This window comes from Mauremys reevesii, linkage group 6 (assembly GCF_016161935.1).
Source record: "Mauremys reevesii isolate NIE-2019 linkage group 6, ASM1616193v1, whole genome shotgun sequence".
NCBI classification, from domain to species: domain Eukaryota; kingdom Metazoa; phylum Chordata; order Testudines; family Geoemydidae; genus Mauremys; species Mauremys reevesii.
Window position 1 is genome coordinate 76,274,407 of NC_052628.1, and position 24,905 is coordinate 76,299,311.

At 39.0% G+C, this 24,905-nt stretch overlaps 1 protein-coding gene across 1 annotated transcript in view; it reads left to right on the forward strand.

Moving 5' to 3' along the window:
* SLC12A2 (solute carrier family 12 member 2) overlaps positions 1-24,905 on the forward strand; it is a 114,476-nt gene that overhangs the window by 47,760 nt on the left and 41,811 nt on the right. Inside the window, exons 6-12 of the mRNA XM_039544523.1 lie at positions 1,263-1,373; positions 6,801-6,909; positions 7,473-7,600; positions 7,688-7,772; positions 12,260-12,411; positions 19,574-19,681; positions 24,263-24,386. Coding sequence (XP_039400457.1) covers positions 1,263-1,373; positions 6,801-6,909; positions 7,473-7,600; positions 7,688-7,772; positions 12,260-12,411; positions 19,574-19,681; positions 24,263-24,386 — 817 coding nt within the window. The remainder of the gene's footprint in view (positions 1-1,262; positions 1,374-6,800; positions 6,910-7,472; positions 7,601-7,687; positions 7,773-12,259; positions 12,412-19,573; positions 19,682-24,262; positions 24,387-24,905) is intronic.

Below are 24,905 nucleotides of genomic sequence, written 5' to 3' on the forward strand. Positions count from 1 at the left end.
ACTGTGAATGGCTTGCCAATTACAGAACCAGTTTCTCCTCCCTTGGTTTTCACACCTCAGCTGCTGGAACAGGGCCCCATCCTCCCTGATTGATCTAACCTCGTTATCTCTAGCTTGCTTCTTGCTTCCTTATATATACACACCTGCCCCTGGAAATTTCCACTGTTTGCATCCGAAGAAGTGGGTATTCACCCACGAAAGCTCATGCTGCAAAACATCTGTTAGTCTATAAGGTGCCACAGGATTCTTTGCTGCTTCTACAGAACCAGACTAACACGGCTACCCCTCTGATACTTGACATAAAGCTATTGGTAAATAAGATATAATTCAGATGAGTGACAGCAATGATTGAGGGTTTAAAGAGCTAAATATATGTAATTTGGCAAATGACTGCTAAAGATGCTGGGGTACATAAATCTACTAATATTTGAAAGGTGTAAACATTAAGGAAGAAGAGTAGTTATTCATAGTAGTATGAGAGGAGTGGGTTGGGGATGTAAATGTTCCTTTTCTTAATGCCATCTGAATACCAGCAAGGATTTCCCAATTATAAATTGTATTAGCTTGTAGAATAGTCTTTGAAAGGAAGCCGTGGAGGTTCCTTTCCAGCGATATTTAAAACTAGTAAAGCGCACACGTGCCTAGATACTTCAGAACCTTTGTAAATGTAATACAGAGGATGATTTAAGGTTTTCCTTCATCTCTAGCTGCTGCTGTGTCACAGAGGCTTTCATACATTCCTAAGTCGGGTGTAATATAGAGTTAAGTGATGGTAATTGAGTTCTTAAACATATTAGTAGAAATAAAGCTACTACTTTAGAGGTGCCAGAAGAAAAGCTCTAGAATCCGTAAACCCCCTATATACAGAGCAGTTATAGCATGAAGAGCAGTAGTGGCACAGCATTGTGGAAGGCTTTGTATTGTCATCAAGGAGCAGCTTGTGGATGTTAGTTCTGTGACTGGCTTCTTTATGGATCCTGACAATAATGTTGCTGGCTGATATCCCTTCTGTTGGTGGAAAGCAGTCAATGCCTGTTCACTCATTTTCATGTGAATGGGACCACTAGCTATTTCATTTAATCCTCTGAACAATCCTTAGCTAGTCCTATTTTTTGCTTACTGACATCAGCAGGTTTGAACCAATGGTGTAAAAGTAAACTATTTTTATTCAATTTCTAAACTACTACTCCCTCTATATCATGTAGTAGGAAAAATACATTCTGCACTGTATGTAATTGTCTTTAAAATTGTTCTCCTTCTAGGAAAATGGTGCACTTATGTTGGATGAGACGAACGACATCAGAATTATAGGAGCCATCACAGTACTTGTATTGTTGGGTATCTCTGTAGCAGGAATGGAATGGGAAGCAAAAGTAAGTAACTATGATCTAAAATTTAAAATGGTGACACTACTTATATGAAGACACTAGGAGAGCTCATATAGTCTTATTATGTATGTTCTGTTCTAGATTCTGTTGATACTTTTTAATATACATTTGTACTTAGTACACACCTTTCTCTGTTCATGTCGGAAAGAAAGAGAAGAGGCCATGGATGTGGTTTAAATAGGTCATAAATTTATTCAGTTATAATGTCTGAGAGTACCTGGCAACAAATTGTAGAGTGTAGGAAAGAGGGGTTTGGCTCCCTGCTGTTTAATACATAAAAATCCCAACCCCTTTCTTCAGTTCCTTTAAGGAGGGCCAGGAAAAGGAGAGGGGCCAGCTCTCAGCGGATGAGATGTAGGAGCCCCAAGCCCCCTTTACTCAGCCCCCTTATGAGAATTTGTACTTCAAATCCTTTTCCAATCCATTTTATCCAATAACTGTATCCCTTCCATCCATACTGAGTACCTGCACTGGACATCTGCCACCAGTTTTACATATTAATTGCGACATTACAACCTAACCTCCCTATTCCACCGCTCTGAATCCTAGACCAGCTGTGGGGAAGAAAAAAAAACAAAAACCCAACCCAACCCATACCATGTCAGCCAGTCTGGGAGCTATGGAGGAAATTTTCCCTTCACTGCCAAAGAAAAAGAGGCAACTAGCATAATGTTCACAGTGGGTCAAAATGGAACTCAGTCCTTTTGCCAAGTACAGAGTGGGTGCTGCCAGCGCAGTCCTGGTACAGAGGGTATCTACCAGTCTGCATGGATATAAATATCTCCCCACTTTTCCAGACAGCACAAAGGGCAGTGCAGTGACCTAGTCCTAATCTGGCCCAAGCTGTTTCCTGGCCTTCCTGTGTACATGCTTGTAATCTTTCCCCTATTTACCCACCTGCTGTAAGGGAGCCCTTAAAGGGGAAACACTCACACGCATAAATGTTTAAAGTCAGCATATAATATGGATACTGTCCACAACTCGGTGGATAATACAGTTAGGTGACCACATAAATTGTCCTCTTTCTCTCACATTGGAGAGCTATTAATCTGGATGTTGTTCATGGGGTTAGCCCTGCTCAGTCCACTACAATGAAATTTAGGTTCCCATCTCCCCCTTCTGCATGACTTCATATTCCTTCTGCTAGATTGCTACTGCACCATACTCTGATCCTAGCTTACACTCCCTCCACCTGAAAGAGCAGCTTCAGACCCACTGATCTCCACAAACATTTCCATTGGAGTGAGAATTTTCTTTGACTGCTGGAAACTTCAAATGACCTAGATTTTTGGTAATTGGAAGACTGAGTTTCCTTTTAAAGACTGAGAATTCTGTATGCTGAATCTACTTTCATGCATGTGGTGGAGCAGTTGCTATGGCCTGCCCTAGCCCAGCTTGCCACTTTTACCACATCTTCCACTCGATATGCTTGCTTTATGGCTGAGTAGTTTAGCACACCTTCCACTTTGCTTGTTCCCAGTGTCCTTTCTCTCTGCCTCCCCACAGTGTCAGTGCAGCCTAGCTACCTACCATTTTAATATTTCCCTGAATCACTCAAGAAATGGCTTGATCTACATTTTTAACCACAATAGATATCAAAAATCATATCTTCCCTCTTATGGTAGATGATCAGGTCATCATTATTGCCATTTTCTGTAACTAAGAATTCACCAGAAACATTGTGTTGATGTACATATTATTTGGTATATCATCATTACTGACACTGTTATCCAAGTTGATTTGATCTTTATAGTCCAGATGAAGAAAGAAGGTATCCTTAGTACATTTAAGTACATTTTTAGCAGTAGGTTATCCAGGGAAAGGGAATTTCTCTCCAGGTAATCCAGTACCAGTGCCAGCAGCAATTCACAAATAACTTAAAAACAAAACAGAACCCCAGATTCTTAGTGTGTTCTCTGGATGTTGCCCATTTTGGAGCTAATTTTTTTTAAAGCACTTCATTTCAATTTCTATTGAAAAATATTTTTATTAATGTATATAAATGAAGTTTATAATCTTCATTTTCCAATACTCTGCTCAGGTAGTCTCCAGTGTCTACTATTTTATACGTATTCATGTTGATGGTGTGCACATACAAGTCCAGTGGACAATGCTGAACTCCTAAATCTTTACCATTAACTTGTTTCAGTCTCTGTTAGTGCCTCCAAAGTAATTGGCAAAACTTTTGAAGCCATCATACTAAAATCTCTAGCAATATTTTCACATTGCTCAGCAAAAATAACAACTGGACAACAATGGCACATGGTATATGCTTGCCCACATAGTGCTTCTGTGCCAAGGAGAAACAAACTTGAACCACAAGACCACTAGAATCTCTCTTTTCCTGGAGAAACAGAGCCTGCCTCTCAGAGCAACTTGCACCCTGGGAAAGACTTACCTTAAGGCCAATTGGCTCAGTTACCAGAAGGGAGCAGCAAACGCGTGGGAGATAAACTAAATATTTTGATGATGATCTGCTCTCCAAACACTTTTCATCTACATTTATATGCAACTTAAAACAACAGCAAGGTACTAATATTTTGCTCTCAATAATGGCATTCTGGTGCGTAGAAGACACTTGTGTCGGTGGACATCCATTTCCTAATTCACAAAATGGTTTGAAAAATGCTGTAATCCTGATCACACCATACTGATTTCACAGATTCTAGTTCCATAGGCTAATAAACATAGCAGATAGCAAACTGCAGAATCTCTATTTCTGAATGCTTTGCTTTACTGTGACCCCTAAATTCCTCTGATGGTCACAGATTTGATATTTCAACTTGAGAGTCTAAGCCAAAGTATGGGTACCTTTGGGAGGTACTCTAACTTTCTTTCCAAATCTCTGAAATCTTCTAGAGCAGGGGTAGGCAAACTAGAGCATGCGTGCCGAAGGTGGCACGCAAGCTGACTTTCAGTGGCACTCACACTGCCCAGGTCCTGGCCACTGGTCCGGGGGGCTCTGCATTGTAATTTTAATTTTAAATGAAGCTTCTTAAACATTATAAAAACCTTATTTACTTTACATACAACAATAGTTCAGTTATATATTATAGACTAATAGAAAGAGACCTTCTAAAAACGTTAAAATGTATTATTGGCACGCGAAACCTTTAGAGTGAATAAATAAAAACTCGGCACAGCACTTCTGAAAGATTTCCGACCCCTGTCCTAGAGCAAGCAAGAGCATTTGGGAAAAATCATTTACGTGTATGTAGACTTTGGCCTAAATCCCCTCACACTCTGTTGGAGAAATCTAACTTCTTGTGGATGGCCTCCTTGACGGATTAAACCCTGTTTACCTAAAGATTCAATTCTCCATTATTGGGGTTGTTAATCAGAGTTGTGACAGCAGAACCGCCCCACCCCAACCCCTGTCTGTTTGTCAGTCTTGCACAGGGAAGACTAATAGAAACATGGAACTGTAAACCTTTTTCTGCAGACCCTTTTTACATTCCCCTAGTGGATGCCTGGCCATATTTCAGTATAGCAGTTCAGTTGTAAGAGTAAGTGACTTGGGAGCTCTGTCTTATAAAATCCCATCTTCAGTTGTTCTGTGGAAGAAGAGGTTATTTGAGGGCATGACCTGACTGTGTGCCTGGACAGACAAAAGAGTTGAAACGAAAGCCATCTTTTCCTTACATTCTCTGGTCCAAATACACCTCTACCCCAATATAACGTTGTCCTCGGGAGCCAAAAAATCTTACTGCATTATAGGTGAAACTTATATCGAACTTGCTTTGATCCATCAGAGTGCGCAACCTCGCCCGCCCCGGAGCACTGCTTTACCGCGTTATATCTGAATTCGCATTATATCGGGGTAGAGGTCTATCATGAATAAACTTTGAACATTGGATGTGAAGTGGACTCTTAAGTTTGAGACCCCTCTTGGGGATAAGACAAAATGACTATATGCTTTTCATGGTTGATTTGTAAGACACCTCTTAGATACACTAAAGTGTATTCTGCAAAGAGTTTATTAAAGTTTTGGGCTGAAAAGCAAGACTTTGACCAATGAGACTAGCAGTCTGGCCACTTAAAATTTTCCAGTTCCATCATCAAGCACTGCAGGATGGATATTTCTTTTTTAGTTCTTCGAGCTGTCCTAGATCTGAACAAAGCAAGCAAATAAATAAATCTGTTTTTTTTTTAAAAAGGGCATTTTTCATTCTTTGTAGAGGGATTTGTTGCTTTGTATTTGATTCTTCCTTCTATAGGATTTGGCTTTTTACTGCTTGCTGCTTCCCATGGGTAATGGCAAGACCGGTGGATACCAATGTACGAAAAGGAAAACCAGCTTCTATACCTGTAACTTTTGTTTCTCATCATTGAACATATTGTTTGCTGTGGAGCAGGCCTTCTTTCTAGATCAGATTGTTTGTAGGACTGATCTCTACAAACCTGATATTTTTTTTTTTATGTAGTGGTCGTAATTTTTTCAACTTAGTTTCTATAGCTTCAGTTTAGGATGTAACCTTCTGAAGTCCTCTTATTTTGCTGCAACAATCCATCAGAGGGGAGCCTAACATTGCCGTGGAATGAGTGGATCTTATTACATGACTGATTTCAAGCTCAATAGTGTATTCTGTTATGAAAATTCAAAGGGCACAGCAAACTGTTTTTTCCCTTTGCAATTCAACTGTAAAATTCCAAAACAGCGTATTGCTGAAAACTTTCTCATTTTGTCTGTGGAATATTTTAATAATATAATTATTCAAACAATAGCAGTCATGATGCTGTCAAGCAGTTTGTGCCCCAAAATTGACTTCTTAAAAATCAAGTTTGTTTGCAAAACTTTGTTAGAAAAATGAATGAAAACTGTTTGAATTCAAATCTTCCTCTGTACTTTTTGCAACCCAGTTATATTGCATGAGAATCAGAAAATCAACTAGTCTAAATTGATTAAAACAACAAAAGTAAAACCAGTGTGATTAACTTTGATTTTTCAGTAATATCAAGTGTTGAAATCTCAACAATCATTGTTTTTTTATTTAATTTTTGTAGTCACTTAATCACTATTTATATACATTGGCAGTTTGTAGGAGAATATGTGGAGAAACCAATTTTTATTGCTTCCACCTGGTTGTAGACATTAATAAAAATCCTTACACCTTCCCAGAATATTAGGACTTCTCCTTTTTTATTCAAGGCCAGTTTAATTCTTAACTTTGTTATAATTCTCCTTTTTAGAAATGTGTGAGTTTCTGCTCACTCTCCCTTTCTCCTCTTCCCTGTGTGTGTGGGTGGTTTTTTTTTTTTTTTTTGGTCATGTTGTTTTCCACATGACTTATCTAAATCTAATAAGTGAAAATGGACTCACAAAGATTTAAAGTAACTTATTAGGACCACATCTTTTAGCTCACAGACTATATGGTAGATACTTGACTTTGATTGTAATTTTTAAAATTTCAGGCACAGATTGTTCTGCTGGTGATCCTGCTATTCGCTATTGGTGACTTTATCATAGGAACATTTATTCCACTGGATAGCAAGAAGGTTAAAGGTTTCTTTGGTTATAAAGGTATGCTATAACATTTGAATATCTTGAGTACAAACAACTTCATAGGAAAAAATGAGTTAAAATTCACATTTTGCTGAAATGTAGTTCTATGTTGCTGTACTTTTTTGTATTTCAATATTGCAAAGTGAGAGAGTTCTAACCCCAAAAAAGTTTCATTGTGGGTAGCCCAGTTTTTCCTAATTCCTCCATGCACTTTATGTATTCACATTCCTAAAGTTTCTTTAAACCTGGTAATTTTTATTATTAGCTTCATTTAAATTGTATTCACTGTCAGAACTAGGTATTTTATTTTTATTATTACTTTAAGAGATTTTTCGGTTCTACTTTGTTAACTTTATTATTTTGAGGCTGGAAAGACATTCTAAGGGTTTCCAAGTGTAAAATATTGCCATTTTAGACATTTTATGTAATCTATATGCAAATGCTATGATCTCAGGCCATGGTTAGTTTGGCTATTTTTATTTGCTTTCACATAACTGCTTTAGGTGGAATTGATAAATATTGAGATTGTTTACAAACACAGTATAGGATAACACATTTTAAAAAATTCCTTTCTCTAACAGCTGAAATATTTACTGAGAATTTTGGACCAGATTTCCGAGAGGATGAAACTTTCTTTTCTGTATTTGCTATTTTCTTTCCTGCTGCAACTGGCATTCTGGCTGGTGCAAATATCTCAGGTGATCTTGCAGTAAGTAGTATGTTATCATATTATTGCTTAATGTACAGTTTACATATTTACTTGTACTGCAAGTATTCATTTAAATGTTTCTTTCAGGATCCCCAATCAGCCATACCTAAAGGAACACTGTTGGCCATCTTAATTACCACATTGGTTTACATAGGAATTGCAGTATCTGTAGGTAAATGGTTGATTTTTACTTATTAATTCCTGAAGTATGCTTTGATATGGTTACAACATGTTTTGCTGTAGCTATGTTTTTAGCTTTATCGGCAGAATGTATAGTAATACCTATAACTAATGTTTGTGGGGGGAAATTCACCCAGATTTGACTGAGGTTTGGGATAACCTCCAGAAAATCATTATTTCCACTTGCAGAGTAGAACTTGTCCTTAAAGCTTTGAACAGTCGATCTGCACTAGGCATGCTCCAAAGCCTCACTGAGATGCCACTCTTTATCCCTCCTTTTCTACCCCCCGCCCCACCAATCCTTTAATCTAGGGAATGGTCCACTGGGCTGGGAGTCTGAGTTCAATAAGAGACCATGAGTTCAAATGCCTGTTCTTTAGATTGGCCTTAATATTTTAAGTTTTTCACAACATTAAATATTAAGCTTATGGTCACTTCTGGCAGAAAAAAACTTGGGTTGCTCACATGGCAGACCCAAGTCTCATCTCCTTAGCTACGCTGTCTTTCAGAATAACGTATCAGATCTCTGGCTGCTGCTGCTGCTCCAACCCCAAGACAACACTCCCTGCCCAGAGCTAGAAATCTTGGTATCCACCCATGTTACAGCCCTTTAAACTTAGACAACATTCTCATGACTAGCACATATCTATGTAACTCAATGCCAAATTATTGTTGCTTTCTAGTGGCTGTTCCACATAAAGAATAATGGCCTACTACTGCTATCTGTTCTTCCTTTTTCGCTCAAGTAGAGGTCTGTGCTGTGAATCTAAACGTCTTGCATTCAAACCTTTTTGATTATATGATGGAGACGGTGAAAAGCAATAAGGCTACACTGCATTTTAAAACTGGTGGCAGCAAGTCTCAGTGCCCGAGTCTGCAGACTCAGGCTTGCACTATGATGCTAAAAACACCAGTGTAGATGTTGTGGCTTGGAGCTCTGGTTCTGAAGCCCATCTACCTCCCTAGCTTTAGATCCCAAGCTCCAGCCTGAGCCCGAACATCTGCATTGCTGTTTTTAGCGCTATGGCACAAGCCTCAGTCTGTAGACCAGGGCTCTGAGACTTGCTGCCACAGGTTTTAAAATGTAATGTAGGCAAAGATTAAGGTTGATAGTATCCACTAATTTTGGGTACCCAATTTCAGACACATAGCATTATATAGTACTTCACATATTCAAGAAAGGCTCCCATTGACTTTACCTGCAACTGTGAGCACTCGACACTTCTGCAAGTCAGACCCAGGATATCAGGTTGAGCACCCAGAAAATGAGGAATAGATAGTGGCTACCTCTGAAAAGTTTGGTTTAAGTGGCTTTCCCAACATCACATCAGAATTCTGTGGCAGAGGCAGGAATAGAATAGAGTTCTGCAAAGCAGCATTCAGCTGCCTTAACAATGAGACTCTCTTTTCTCTTCCTGCAGTCACCTGCCTGATTCATTACCTGCCTTCTAACTTCTACAATGAATGAAGCAGTGGTCCTACAAACATGTCGTCTTCATTACATAGCCCTAATTGATTCCCCAGAGTACAGTCCCTCTTGTGCTCTGAATGAAGGAGGGGTACTGTGGAAAAAATAGCCTTTAATTACATGATCACATACTATCATAATGCATACACATTATGCCAGTGGGCATCATGGGTATTTGCTGACAGCAGGGAAACAGTCAGGAATCATGGGTTCCATTCCATCCTCTGGAGGTGAAGCTGTAGTAGTCCTAGACCCTGTCCCTTTCAATGTGTCCTTGACTCTTCCCCATTTCTAGCTCCTCATTCCAGTCCCATTCTCTGTACCTAACTAGTTCCAGTCTCCACTTTTTAGGGTTCTTGTCCCATTTTAGTCAGGCTCTTGCCACCTCTTCATTTCATTTCATTTCATTTCATTTCAGTCTCCCACGTGCTGCCCGGGTGTCAGCAGACTGACTATTGAGAATGCAGCAGATGCCCAGGTTTCAGTTCTGGTACCCAGGACAGAGCTGCAAGTGTGGGGAAGGTTCTGTTCAGCCCTGGGCTTGGAGCATGTCCAGTGCAAATGAAATCTTTGGGGAAATCAGCTGCAAACATCTAATAAGTCTTTACTTAAATTGTGCAAACTTTTTTTCTTTTTCTTTTTTAAAGGTTTATAACTTGATGAACTTTGGGTCCATTTTCCTCTGGATAGCAAAAGAGGCACATCTCTGATACAAAAACCACCCCCTGCCAAACTTTGAAGCCCTTATCCAAAGCATGGGGGCTCTAGAGCTTTTCAAAGTAAAGATCAGTGAAAATTTTAACATGGGTAAAAGTGTATTTTTCACTAATCTCATTCTCAAATTACTTAAGTGTTTCGGCTGACATCTTCCAAAAAAGTTAGCCTGAGGCAGATAATTGGCATGGAAAATTTCAGCCTAAATGGTTAAGATAAGGCCATTTTTTTATAAGCAGCTGAAAACAGAGTTTTTAATAAGAAATGTTAGTTAACCTTAATATGCAGTGCTAACAGCCCCCTCCATGTTAGTTTTGTGTTGAAGTTTACTTACTTCATAGCTGCTTATAGCTGAATACAATGTGTATGAATATTTAATATATATACATAAATATTTCAATAGAAAAATTAAATTGAAATCACTGAGCATCATTTTAGAAATTAAATCTCATTCTGGTAACTTTCAGAGGTAATATACTGGTGAAATATTTCCTTTTCAGTGGTGAAGCTATCTGAGCCATCAGATATCACATGCTATGTTTTTTCATTCCTAAAATGTTCTTGTCATTCTTTCTTTGAAGAAACTTGATCTGCAGATCAGCAAAGACTAAGAGAATTCCCTTAATTCAGTCTTTAAAATTCCTAATTAAATAGATCTGTTTCCCCTTAAATAGTAGATACTACTGGCCATTAGGCAAGCTCCATGTAACTTAATTTCAAGAATTAGAAGGTTAAACATTAACCATTTTACTAAAGATAAAAGGGCTATAAATGTCAAAGTAGTGATCTGCATGTTTTATATAGCATGGTTTTTTAAACTGAGTTTATTGAATAGCTTAGTTTATTCTTGTTAAACAGGTGTAACTCCATTTATTACCTGGATGCTGATCTATTGTTACTGCCCACTAAGTGGTTTTGTTTTGGGTAGGGTGTTGTTGTTTTTTTGGGTCAGCTGTGTTACTCTTAGTCCTACAAATTAGCTGGCCTGCACAGGGCATCTTAACAAGCTACTTAATATTTACACAATGTTATGGCTGATTTGAGTTATTGAGAAATGGAGAACTTGAATAATACATTTGTATTCAAAACAAGCAGATTTTGAAGTGAGCATATAAGAATGGCATTACATTTGGTGAAAGGAAATATTCTTTTTGAGCACCTGCCAGTATAGAATATCTGAGTGAGAGAATGAATATATAGACATGGTTTATTTCATACCATGACATTAGTCTCAGACTGATCCAAGAGCCATAGTACCACAAACTCAGTTATAACAGCCTGATTAGCCAAAACTATTAGTGTCTGGGGGGATGACAGCACATGGTCAATAACATGACTAGACTGCCTTTTTCAAAAAAAGGGAAATGATGCTTTAAAAGTGAGTGTAAAACTTTTTTGTAATTTAGAACAAAGATACTTGTATAGGTGTCTCTTCTTTCTGTTAAAATACTATCAAAAACAAAAAATAGCAGTAAAACTTTAGCCTCAAAGCAACCCAACGGGTGGCACTTCCCACTCAATCTACATCCCCTTTGCCCCCATCAGGCTAGTCTCAGTCATAGAATTTTTTTTTTTTAAACTCATGTAGATGATAAAACAGCATTTTAAAACATTTTCCAGAAAAGAGAATAAAATTACAAATGTATTCAGAAAGATTTGAATGCCTGTGCAAAACGTGACTGAGCACTCATAATATGAAAACTAACAAATGTAGAACAGCAAGAGTGAAAACAGAACCAAATATGAGGGTGTACAATACCAGTTGTAAGTAAAAATTGCCCAAGAAATTGACATGCACAGCATAGGAAAACAATATGGAAATTTTAAAACTGGTGATTTTTATAATCTAACTTTTTTCTCCATGTTTGTTGCTTTACTTTTGTTAATTATGGATCAAGTAAATCTTTTTGTAGAATTTCTCTGCTTATTTGAGATGCAGCCAACAAAAGCAGATTGCTTATGTCAATGTATTAAAAAGCCGTTTAAACATGTGTAAAATAATGTACAAGTGCTTTGTATTGATGATGTTGCTAAAATATTATGCAATAACTAATGCATGATGTTTTCTTGTTTACCTTTCCACCCAAGAAAACGAAGCATATGTGTGTTTTTGTTAAACATCAGGAGTAATTTAAAGGAAATGCTCTTGTTTTGTAATGCTTAACTGTTAGAATATACTCCTCCCCCCCCCCCCCCAAAAAAAAAAAGAATTTAACTTGGCATAGATTTTTTTTTTTTGTGAACAGACTGTTTACTGGTCACTGGACAACCTGTGTTTTTGTTTGGGTCCACACTAGGTGCTTGTGTTGTTCGGGATGCTACGGGTAACATCAATAGCACCATCATTACCGAACTGGCAAATTGCACTACTGCCGCTTGCAAGTTAAATTTTGACTTCTCATCTTGTCAGAAGACAGAGTGTCACTATGGTCTTCTGAATAACTTCCAGGTGAGAGATGCTTTAAGGCTTGAGAGGGCATCAATTGAATGTTTTTTCTGTTTTTTGTTGTTGTTTTTTGGGGGTGGGGGTGGATATTTAATGAGTATAGCAAATTTTATGAAATAAGCCTAGATTAAAATATAGATCATCTACTCTAAATTTAAGTAAAGTCTGGAATATGTTTTGTTCTTCAGGAAACGAGTCTTTGTTTTTGTTTTGGTTTTGGTTTGTGGTTTTTGTAAATGTTGTTTCATGTGTGTTTCTTAAAGGCTTTCTTTAGTGAGGCATTTTCACTATACTGTATACAAGAATAGCAAGGTACATTTGTAGTAAAGAATTTTACTTTTATCTCCAGATATTGTAATTGGAGTAGATCTCCGTTCTTGACATGAGCAAATTGTGTGGGTGATAGGTTGCAGAATGTTAATGGTTTAAAGCTCTGAGCCATTAAAACTTTCTAGTGGATTGGCATATGCAACCTAACAAGGCTTTTACAGTCATCAACTTTAACTATACCTTGCTTTTTTATCTTCAGTATATGTCGATGGGAGAGCTTCTCCCATCAACATAGCTTCTGCCTCTTGTGGAGGCGAAGTACCTACGCTGATAGGAGAAGCGTAGCTGTCCCACTGCAGTGCTGTAAGTGTAGACAAGCCCGTAGTGTCTTCAACCCTAGGGTACAGATTACTCTATGGAACTACTCTTTCCATAATTATTCGGTAGATGAGTTATTTTGGGCTTTGGTACTTGGTATCCTGTAAGAGTTCTAATTCAAACAATTAGGTCATAGGTTTCTCTAATGTTTTTATTTTTTAAATAAGGAAGATCTTTCCCTTGCTTTGGCATCCTTTGTGGATAGAGGCTGGGTACTGCCTCATAACGAATTCTTGTTATGCTAAATAGAAATTGAAATGTATTTTATTAGCTAGGTATTCTTCATCAGTCCCTTCACAATTTATATATTTGCACTTATGTAATGCATGTAGCAGGGATTCTAACAGAGATTTTTTAGCATTAAAATGAGAAAAAAAATCTGGGTCAATGTCTCTGAGAGCAAAAACTCCACCACATTTGACTAAAATATAAAATTTCCAATATTCAGAAGTACTAGTACTCCTGGGGAAAGTCTGCACATCTCTGGATACGCAAAATTCATATGTCTCAAATAATTTTGTATTTTCCTGCATAAAGTACATTTTGCCTAAGAAGTGTTACAGTTCTGCCTTTTGCCCATCTGAGGCTGCTGTGGCTCCAGAACAGCCAGCTGCATTCATGCTGTGTTCTAGTGCCACCGTGGCCTCAAAGGCGGAACTGCAACACTTCTTAGGCAAAATGTATTTTATGCGGGAAAATACAAAATTCTATGCCTAGTGCTGCAGAGTTCCCCCAGGAGTAGAGTTCATCGAGCGAGGTTAGGACAGAGTGGGGCACACAGGGTTGCTGGGGGGGTCACAGACTGAGGTTGGGAATGGCTAGTGGGTGGGGACAGACTGAACAATGGGCTCAGGAGCTACTGGGGTGAGAGCGTTGAGCCTGGAGATGTGGGGCGGGGGGGCTGCGGTGATGGGCAGATGTGCCTGACTGGATGGGAGAGGCTTGGGGTCAGCCAGGGTCTGCATGGGGAAAGCTTTCCAAAACCCTAACAATTCCCCTTCTTCCCCCCCCCCCCCCCAAATGAAAAGAGAAAAAACCTCTAACCCACACCCAGCGCCCTCCAGGTTCACTCCCAGGCTCTTTCCCTCTCTGTCAACTCATCCGTTACCCCTGACTCCCTCAAGCCTTTGCACTGCTTCTGACAGGTGCAGAAAATACAGTTCTGTATTGTAAATTAAATGAATTACACAACATTCTGTATTAATATGTCTAATAAGGAATCTATTTGTCCAAAAAAATTTACCTGCGGACAAATATTTTGAAATCATTTACCAAAATAATTGTAACTGGCGTGATTATATTGAGTTGTTTTGGCAAATAAAATGTACAGAATTTTGCAGAATTCTTAATTTTTTGGCAAAGAATTCCCCCAGGAGCATAGTAGGCAGTACACAAATGTAGGTAGATCACAACCTGGAAAGTGAACAGAAAATATAAATAGAAATTTAGAACAGAATTGTATTGAATGCATGCATGAAGATATGGTAGACTGAAGGCCCTTGAATGTCCAAAACAATTTAAACTGGTTGGAAAGAAATATGAAGATAGAAGTGATCAGCCTTTGTTAGTAGATTCCCTCCCACATATAACCTCTGGATCAAGTTTAACCTTAATACTGACTATCCTGGGTTTGTGCAGTGCTTGTTTTCTTGATGATTAAGCATTCTTATAAGGTTTTTTTGGTCTCTAAAGTTACTTGATATGTACCCTCAACCTTAACACCCACTTAAAATAGTGACTACCAAATGTGATTGTTTCAGTATTACATCTGTAGTTAGTTTTTGTGATGGTAAAAAACCCAAATCCCAGTCACAGGTGGCGTACCGCTTCATTCCTTACATACAAGAATTTGAATATTTCAAGACAGAGCAATTCAAAGTGCTTAATAATACAGTAGGAAAATTAATAAATTGCTGATATATTGGCAATCATTTTTTAATATGTTTAAGATTTCTTTGTCATCCTTACCAGTAAATATATTGGAGTTTCATAAGTGATTTTTAATAAAATGATTAAAATAATCTTTTTTCTTGTAATGTAGAAACTCACATCTGTAAATCCTTTGTTTCTCTAAACCATTTGCTGCAATATTTATTCCATCAACTTTATTTTCCATGAAATCCAATGCCTAAACTATCAGAGGGGTAGCCGTGTTAGTCTGGATCTGTAAAAGCAGCAAAGAGTCCTGTGGCACGTTATAGACTAACAGACGTTTTGGAGCATGACAAAGTGGGTATTCGTGCTCCAAAACGTCTGTTAGTCTATAAGGTGCCACAGGACTCTTTGCTGCTTTTACAGTGCCTAAACTCCATTTTCTGAGATCAAGTGATAATTTTATCTTCTGGAACCAGGTTTTTCTAATTTCATAACCGCTAAAGTGTCTTCCAAAGCAAGTAATGACACTTACAGTAATCTTATGACTTGTGGGAGCATGGCAGTTGAATTATTTGTTAATCAAATTGCATTTGAACTTCAAAAATATATAGCTAAAATTAACATGTGCTTATATATAAAACATATCTGATAAGTGTACATTAAAATGTGCACAATACATGACGATGTTTTTCCTGGTTTCATCCTTTTAAAAAATTAAACTATTATGAGAGGTGTTTCTAGTCTTCACCGTAAATTATCAATGTAAAAACAATCAGTACACTTGGACACACAGAGTGTTAATATTGAAACAGATTCCTTATTTTCTTCCCCACCCCACTGCTCCCCTGGTTACTAAACAAGGGTAAGGTTTCTAGGATGAAAGAAGTATTCATTCAGTGCAAGTGATGCATGATCTCATTCTGACATTGATATTGTGTTTGAAAGGTACAAATGTTGGGTTTCGCCCAGTGACTGAAAATGCCAATCAGATTTTCAAGATGTTATCAAAGGTACAATAGTGTGTCTGTCTTCAACTGGTCTCAGTCTGTCTTATACACAGAACAGTAGCTCCAGTGTTAAGTTGTAACAGTTCTTAAATATGTAGTTTCAGGTTTCCTTAGCCCTGATTGTATGACAGTGTGAGAGAACATACAGAAAAAAGTTCCTGACTTGTTTACGTTATTGTCACTTGTAATTTTTTTGTGAGGTGTCATGACTGAATAGGCCTTTAAAATAGCATCTTTGTCATAATTAACAAGCATTTCAAAAGAGCTTATTAAAATCTTTGTATTATAAAGAGCCAATGGAATGAAATTAGCTGTTTGCTATATCTCTTGTTTAGAAGTGTTGTGTGACCCACTATAATGAAGGAAATATATAAATGAGCTCTTGTCTCTTGGGGGAAGGAAAAAGGTGTTTGTGTTTATCAAACTGTGGCCATATACTGGAGAGTAACTTGAGATCCAGCCAAAATGCCAGACCTCTGGTACAATATGAAGATTTCAAGGACCGTACATGAAAGATGTCTGATCTAACAGCACTGCATATCAGAAATCCTCCATTAAGCAGTCATGTCACAGGAGGATGTATATTATATTCATCTACAAATATAATCTTTCCGTATTAACACTGAAGTATTTCTAACTATGGGCAGATTTCTTTTCCATGACCTACTCATTGAAAATATTCTTTATTTGTCTGAGATTGCAAACAGTATACTAATTGTAATGGTGACCTCTTTATTTAACGTAGATGCTTGATCTATTAGAACTAAGCTGAAACTGCAAACTTAAAATGCTAGACGCCATACAGCTATTGGGCAGAGACTAACGGTTGGTCACTAACGATCTGTTTAAGCAATCATAATGCATAGTTAGTGCAATTAACAAACAACGTAAACTTACTCAAAAAGACTCTTTTGCATTAAGGGTATATGGAGCTAGAAATGGTTTATTTTTCTCACATGGTACCAAAGTGTGTGTCTTTAGATTTACTACTTTCTTTTCAGCTGTAAATACTATTGAGTTTTACCTCGTTTGCTATCTTTTGTGCTTTTATCTTTGATGCACTGTAATAACAATCACATCTATATTTTAATCTGAGTAGCATTTGCCTAACTAAAAACAAGTTCTGGTGATCTTCTAGTCTTTTGTTAGGTAACATCCTAGTATCATCTCCTTACTTGTTTTTCTCATTAGTGAAGTTTTTTTGTTATACATTTCCTCATTTACCAGCCTAGAATATAAGTTTTCTCCCAGTAAGCATTCTAGCTGAAGTGACTAGGAAACAAAGAGGTGCACATGCTCCTCGCTCTCTTGATAAAATTCCAGGCTTTATTCTTGGGGGCGGGGGAGGTTGGCCACCTTTCCTGAAAGTATAATCTGTGCTTGGTCCTCTACTACTTCTATTTCTAGCCCTATTTCTGTGAAGAAAGATGGAAGCATTGAAAGACAAAAAGAAGGAAGATTAATTAGAGGCACTTACCAAAGGGCCCAATTCAAGAAGGATGTTTATAAATTGGAGAGGGTTCTGAGAAGAGCCAAGAGACAGATTAAAAGAATTGGAAAATGTGCCATATGATAATCTGAAGAAACTCAATCTATTTAGTTTAATAAAAAGAAGGTTAAGGGGTGATTCAGTCTGTAAGTACCTATACGGGAAACAAATGTTTGAAGATGCAATCTAGTAGATGAAGGTATATCAAGATCTAACGGCTGGAAACTGAAGCTAGACAAATTCAGACTGTAAAGTGCAAATTTTTAACAGTGTGGGTAATTAACCATTGGAAAAATACACCAAAGGTAGTGGTGGATTCTCCATCACTGGCAATTTTTAAATCAAGATTGGATGGGTTTTTTTTAAAACATAAATGCTCTAGTTCAAACAAGAAATGTTTTGAGGAAGTTTTATGCCCTGTGTTACACAGGAGAGCAGATTACATGATCACAATGGTCCCTATCTGGTCTTTAGAATCTATGAAATAAATGTTTGCAAGAAAATGTTGGACCATCCACAGAGATTGCATGCTCCTGGTCCTGGGAGGGGAATACTTTTTGTCTCCTTTGTCAGACTGGACCTCATCATATCACTCCCTTTTGTGGCATATAGTTAAAACACCAGGTTGCTGAAGCTCTAATGCATACCAGCAACTGGGAATGGATCTTATGGCCACTATAGCACTGTTCTTTCTTCCAGCAAACTAAGTATTAGATCCATTGACATTCAGGGATTGTCTCATTTTCTCTTCCTTTCCTTTTCCACCAAATAACAGACCCAGAGCTGTAAGAAATCAGACCTTTGGGGAGTTTTGTTTTTTCCTTCTCTATTCCTATTTCTCAAGCAATAGGGGAAGCCTGAATTTATATTTTCTCCTCCATCCAAGTCTAAGTACCACAGGACTAAGGCTTTTTCTTAGAGTTCTGCTTGGTTTTCTCTCTCAGGCCACATAAGTGATGCTCTAATTCTTTTGCTCCTAATCAGTCAGACTTCCCTGTAATTTTTGGCTTTTTTTCTATTGGCCTTCCATATATGGGGTGGGGGATGGGGATTGGTCTGCCTAAGTGCTTGCTACTGCTGGTCATAACACTCCTCTGTTAGCTACTATGACAACTTGATTTCTTTCCCATACAGCATCTGGGGCCCTCCTTGCTTTTTTTTTTTTTTTTTTAGTGTCTCCTCTGTTTCTGCTAATTGCTTGTTCCTCTAGCCTTAGGTGGAAAAGGCTGTTTGTTCAGTCTTACGGACAGGTATCCTTCCACAAACAGACCTTCTTCTTTTTAAAGAGTTCTTCCCCCTAGCTTCTAGCAGCTGCGTAAGCAGGGATAATCTTCCTGAGACGGGTGGGGATAATTTCCCTGAAGAAGAGTCTCATTGAAACAGTTTCCCTATTTATAAATTTTAAGAGGTTCAGTCTGCAGGATGCTGGCCACCTTCCAGGTGGAGCTTCCACAGTCTAAAATCTGAGACTGATATCAGGGAGAGCTCTTCAGCAATGTGACTTCCTTTTCCTCAGGATTTTAGGTATCAGAAATTTCTGTCAAACAGACACTATCTCTATGCCTGAAGCCACACCTTATAAAATACTGTATTTTGTCAGACAGCTAAAATACTTCTCTTTAAAACTACATTCTCTTTTGACTTATGATTGCTCTTATTGATGTAACTGACAGGAAAGTGAATTCTTTCCTTAGGCCATTAATGAGACATTTTTTGATGCACTTAAGATTGGTAGTTGCATTATGTTTGTTTACAAGCTTATGCAGTTAAATTTGGCCCACCAGATTCTCTAGCTGAAGAGCTCAGACTTGGTTGAACAGAGCAGCTAACAGTCTGTTTTAAGAAATCATATAAATGGCTTAAAAAAAATTGAGTTGGAATAAAAATGCCAGAGTTTACTGTGCTGAAATATTCTCCATACTTTGAATGGTAAATGGTATTTGAAAAAAAAATCTAGGAGTTGTAGAAATAAAAAAACAAGATTCTGCAGACAGTGTTGAGTGAATGCTATTGTAACAGTCCTGAAGGAGTTCAACTGAAACATTTGTCTACAGAATTCTAGTTTATTTTTATTAAAGTAATTGTTTTATTTGGAGGCAGATGTTTTTCAGTCCAAGAAATTAAAATGTTTATATCCTGCTTTCAGGTAATGAGCATGGTATCAGGATTTGCACCACTGATTTCTGCTGGCATCTTTTCAGCCACCCTTTCTTCTGCATTGGCATCTTTAGTGAGTGCACCTAAGATTTTTCAGGTAAGCATATATAATGTCTTTGTTTCATAACAAAAGAACTTGAATCAGCTTTAAACTGGAATATTGGGAACAGGGAGCTTTTCTATATTGGTGTCTTGATTCATATCACTTGAGAGTCACACATTGATTCTCAGCTGTTCTACTTGGAAATAAAACACTAGCACCATTGCCTTCTAAAATGGAGCTGGTAGATGTAAATTTCAAATCTGCTCTTCTGACATACTGACCTTATATCTGGTATTGCTGTCTGTAGAGTTGAGATTCTGTAGTGTTTTGTTCTGGCATGGAGCTGGTTTGGTGCAAAGAGACTCAGCCAAATTTTCCTGAATTATCGGATTCAGCAATTCCATTCCATCTAAGTCTGGAGTCCTGGGCAAAAAGGGGCATGTTCCAGTACTAAGTACCAGTACAGCCTTTGCCTTCAGCCTTCATGGCAGGCCTGTTGAGCCACGAGAAACACTGACTCCAGTATTGGTTTCTTATCTGAGTGCTGAAGAAGGAGGAGGAAGTATCAGAGCCATGAGAACAATTCTTCAGTGCTGTCCCGTGAAGTCTTTTTCCATTGGTTATTGCTAGTACTTCAGTATCAGTGTCCAAGTTGTGACCATATGGCAGTGGCCTCTGTGCGACTGGAACTGACTTTTGTGTTTAAACAAAACATTTTGGTGCTGAGATGTCTTCTCTTAACTTGGCCCTCTTGCCCTCTTTCTTGATGCTGAGTAGGGAGGCATCTAATATTTCCCCTTCTCTCTCCCCCCCTCCCCCCAGCCCCCTGGATTATATGATAATATGGCATTACTCAGTAGTGATTCATTTCAGTGCCCACCTCTGCTGGTGTCAAAGCTTTGCCAAGAAGCAACAGACTCAATTTGACTTCAGTCCTAAGGTTCACTGGACTCTGAATACCAGCAGTTAAAACTGACAAGTGTGGTCATTTTCTACTCTGTTGTAGTGTGACAAAGTTATAAGTAAAGCTAAGTTGTCACGGATATTTTTAGTAAATGTCAGGGACGGGTCATGGGAAATAATAGCCCGTGACCTGTCCCTGACTTTTTTTACTAAAAATATCCCTGACAAAAGGGGTAGGTGGGTTCAGCACCCACTGCTGCTGGGGCTTCTGCATTCCCTACTAATGCGGTGAATGTGAGCTCCAGGGTCCACCTACCCCTGGGGCTGGGCTGCTGTGGGGTGCCCTTGCCTCCGCCAACTGATAGCTGCAGGGTCCCCCAGCCACTGGCTGCAACTGCAGCAGCGGCTGGGCAGCTGCATGGGGTCCACCTGCTTGTGGCTGGGCAGCTGCGTGGGCAGGCCTGGCTGGGAGCTTCAGCCCCAGGGCAGAAAATGTCACGGAGGTCATTGGAAGTTGCAGATTTCGGGACATAATCATAGGGTGACCAAATGTCCCGATTTTATAGGGACAGTCCTGATATTCAGGGCTTTTTCATATGTAGGTGCCTATTACCCCCCACCCCCGTCCTGATTTTCACACTTTCTATCTGGTCACACTACATAATCATAGCCTTAAGTTATGAGCAGCAGCAGAGGCAATGGACCTATCTGCACAGACTCTCTCTGGAAGAAAGCACTACACAGAGCCTTCAAAATGTGAACTGAAATTTTCTTAGCAACCAGATGGGCTAAAAAATAAAAAATGAAGGTTTAAATTCTGCAGAAGCTGTTGGTACTTGCTTGGGAAAGAATTCTGCTTGCCACAGCTTAGTGGTATATTCGAGGTCTGCTTAAAAAGTCCTATGGTTGAAGAGCAAGGTAAACTGTTGAGAAGCAACCAAAGATTCATGTGTTTGATCTGGAATTTAAAGAAGAAAAAAATATTGCCACAATGAGACTGTATGCAAATTTGTGGTGCTGCTGCTGTTGATCATATGCAGCCTCTTCCATCTGAGTATAGGGCCCTTAAAGTTTTAGATTTTAAAGATAAATCGGAAAGCTTTTATCTGCCAAGACTTAAGCCCAGAGTTGTTTACTATGCAGTAAGTGATGACATACTTACAAAACTCTGCACTGTTAAATATTCAGTTTACTGCTTTAGGTGGTGATAGTTTTGGCTGTCCTTGCATTGAGGCCATGGATTGAATTGGTTAAGAGATTGTCACTTGTTGGGGTGGTTCCTCTAGGTCAGAACTAAGGGAATGTTGCTTGGCAATATGGAGTGGTTTACTCCACTCTTTGCTGTACCTTTTTCTGTGGCTAGAGAAGCTGATAGTTTGACTCCTTTTAGTGAGCATTAAATTAATTTTTAATGTTGTTCTTGGTAGTCCATTGATCCGATGATGACAAATCTGTGCAGATCATCTATTGTTGGTCTCATGGTGTGCCCTCTGATGGCTATACAAGCCAATTCTAGAGGTGCACATTTTGCTGCAGATGGTGCATGGGAAGTTCGCAGTCAGTGGGTTGTGCGCTGCTGGTGCTCTGTGACGTCGTTCGCATGCCTCTTGTAGACACCGGCAGCGGTCTTCCTCAAAGGCGATGCAGGTATTTGACTGTTGCATGCCACTGTGTTCTGTCACTGGCGGCGTCCTCAAGGTCCCTAGGTTTGATACTGTTATACTGCAGATTGGCTTTAATGGTGTCCTTGTAACGTTTCCGTGGACGACCTATATGCCGGGTGCCCTGGGAGAGCTCACCATACAGAAGCTGGCGGGGAATTCTGTTGGCATCCATGCGGCTGACGTGACCGGTCCAACGTAGCTGTGACTTCATGATCATCATTTCGATGCTTATCATCTGGGCTCTCTCGAGGACCTCAAGATTGGGCGCTTTGTCTTGCCAGCGGATCTTCATGCTGTTGCGGAGGCAGCGCATGTGGAATGCTTCGAGCTGCTTGATGTGATGCCTATATAGTGTCCATGTTTCACACCCGTACAAAAGAGATGAAAGAACAGCTCTGTACACAAGCAGTTTTGTTGACATCTGGATGTTGTGGTGGTTTAAAACTTTGACACGCAGACAGCCAAGTGCCTGGCTTGCTTTGGATATTCGTGCGTTGATCTCATTATCCAGTGATCCATCACTGGATATGACACTACCCAGGTATTTTAAGTTCTCCACTACTTTAAGCTGAGTGCCATCAATGGAGATACTCAGGACAGAAGCATTTGATCCAGGTGCAGGTTGATGGAGAACTTCTGTCTTTCCGAGGCTGATAGTTAGTCCGAAAAGTTGTGAGGCCTCGGCAAACTTGTTGACAATGTGCTGAAGATCATTTTCAGTGTGAGCCATGAGGGCACAGTCGTCGGCAAAGAGTGCCTCAAGAAGGAGTTTCTGCACTGTCTTAGTCTTTGCATTCAGGCGACGGCGGTCAAAAAGTGAACCATCGTGCCAGTATTTCCAATGTATACCTCGATCCATATCTTTCATTGCATGGTTAAGGATGCATGCAAAGAACAGGTTAAATAAGACAGGAGCGAGAACACATCCTTGTTTCATGCCGTTGGTGATGTTGAAGGGGGCTGATGTGGCTCCATCAGACAATACTTCGCCTGTCCATGCTGTCATGAAAAAGGCATATAATTGACAAATTTTCTTGGGCAGCCAAGTCGTGTTAGAATAGTCCAAAGGGCTTCCCTGTTGACGGTATCAAACGCCTTTGTCAGATCTATGAAGACAGCATACAGGTGCATGTTCTCTTCAATGCACTTCTCTTGTATTTGGTGGCAGTAGTAGTTGGATATCCTCCATATCTACTGGTGGTTCCTTTTTGGAGCTAATGCACTGCAGTTAGTTGCAATTCAGAATGCTTAAAGATATTGTGAAAATGACTGAGTAAAATTGTAGAGTTTGTAAAACTTATTTCCCAAGGATCTTTTTATACCCATTTCATAGTCTTGCTATCGTATATTCTTTATAAATGACTTCACACTTAGCTAGTTGCTGTAGCTGAAAGGTCCTGTTTTGTTACATGTTTTTTCCCCTCACTTGTGGTGTTGAGGTAAGTAATAAAGGGCTCTGTGTTTTTTCAGAGTTTAAAGATAATGCCCCCACCTAGGGGTGTGTGTGTGTGTGTGTGTGTGATAACTGCAGTTTAGTTACTGAGGGAATGCTTCATGTTTGAGAATCATGAGAGGATACCATACACTTAAAAACAAAAACAAACAAAAAACACCAACCCCAAACCCAACAACCCTGCAGCAGGAAGTCAGATAGCGAAGGGGGATAAGAAAGGTTTGACACACAAGCACTAGAGTAAAGCAGAGAGAGAGTAGCTTTGAGAATATTTTCCATATCTTGATGAAATTCCTGGTTCAATATTAAAGAAAGTGATTAATTTTGTGACTTTTTTTTTACTACTGTCACATGACAAATGTCAGTGATTTACAAAGAAGAGAAAGTGTTTATCCTCATTGTCTTGATAGAGGTGAAAACTCAAGAATGGGAAGGTGTCACTTGCTCTAGGATCATACAGTAATGCAAAGGCAGAGTAAGAAATAGTCAGCATGCCCTAACTCTCAATCCCATGCTCTAACTAGACAACACTAGCCCTCATTGAATGCATTAGTGTGTATCTCATGCAAAATTTATCTTAATTAAACCTTACTAACTTTTTATTTTCTTTCTTAGGCTTTATGCAAGGACAATATCTATCCAGGTCTTCTAATGTTTGCTAAAGGCTATGGGAAGAACAATGAACCATTACGAGGATATATTCTAACTTTCTTGATTGCTCTTGGATTCATATTAATTGGTTAGTTAATTTAAATTGGAGTAAAAATTTTGAATGTATTCTTTTTTTGCTATAAAATGCTGTACTGTCTTATGTTTGGATGACAGGGTCCATAGAGTCTTGGGGATCGATTTTTATTTTAAAAATTTTAGGTGTTGGCTTGTGTTTGGAAACATGTTCAAGTGATGGGGTTTGAGGATTGTTCTCCCACATATTCAGAAGTTACTTCAGATTCATCTCAGGGCTTGTCTTCACTACCAGGGAGATCGATGCAGCTGGTGTTGATTTAGCGGGTCTTCCACTAAATCGACAGTATAGTGCTCTCCGGTCGACTCCAGTACTCCAGCTCCCCAAGAAAAGTAAGGGAAGTCGATGGGAGAGCATCTCCAGTTGATGCAGCGCAGTGAAGACACCACGGTAAGTCGATCTAAGCTACATTGATTCCAGTTACATTATTCATGTAACTGGAGTAGCGTAACTTAGGTCAACTTACCCTGGTAGTAGACAAGGCCTCAATCTCATTTAATAGGGGAAGGTAAC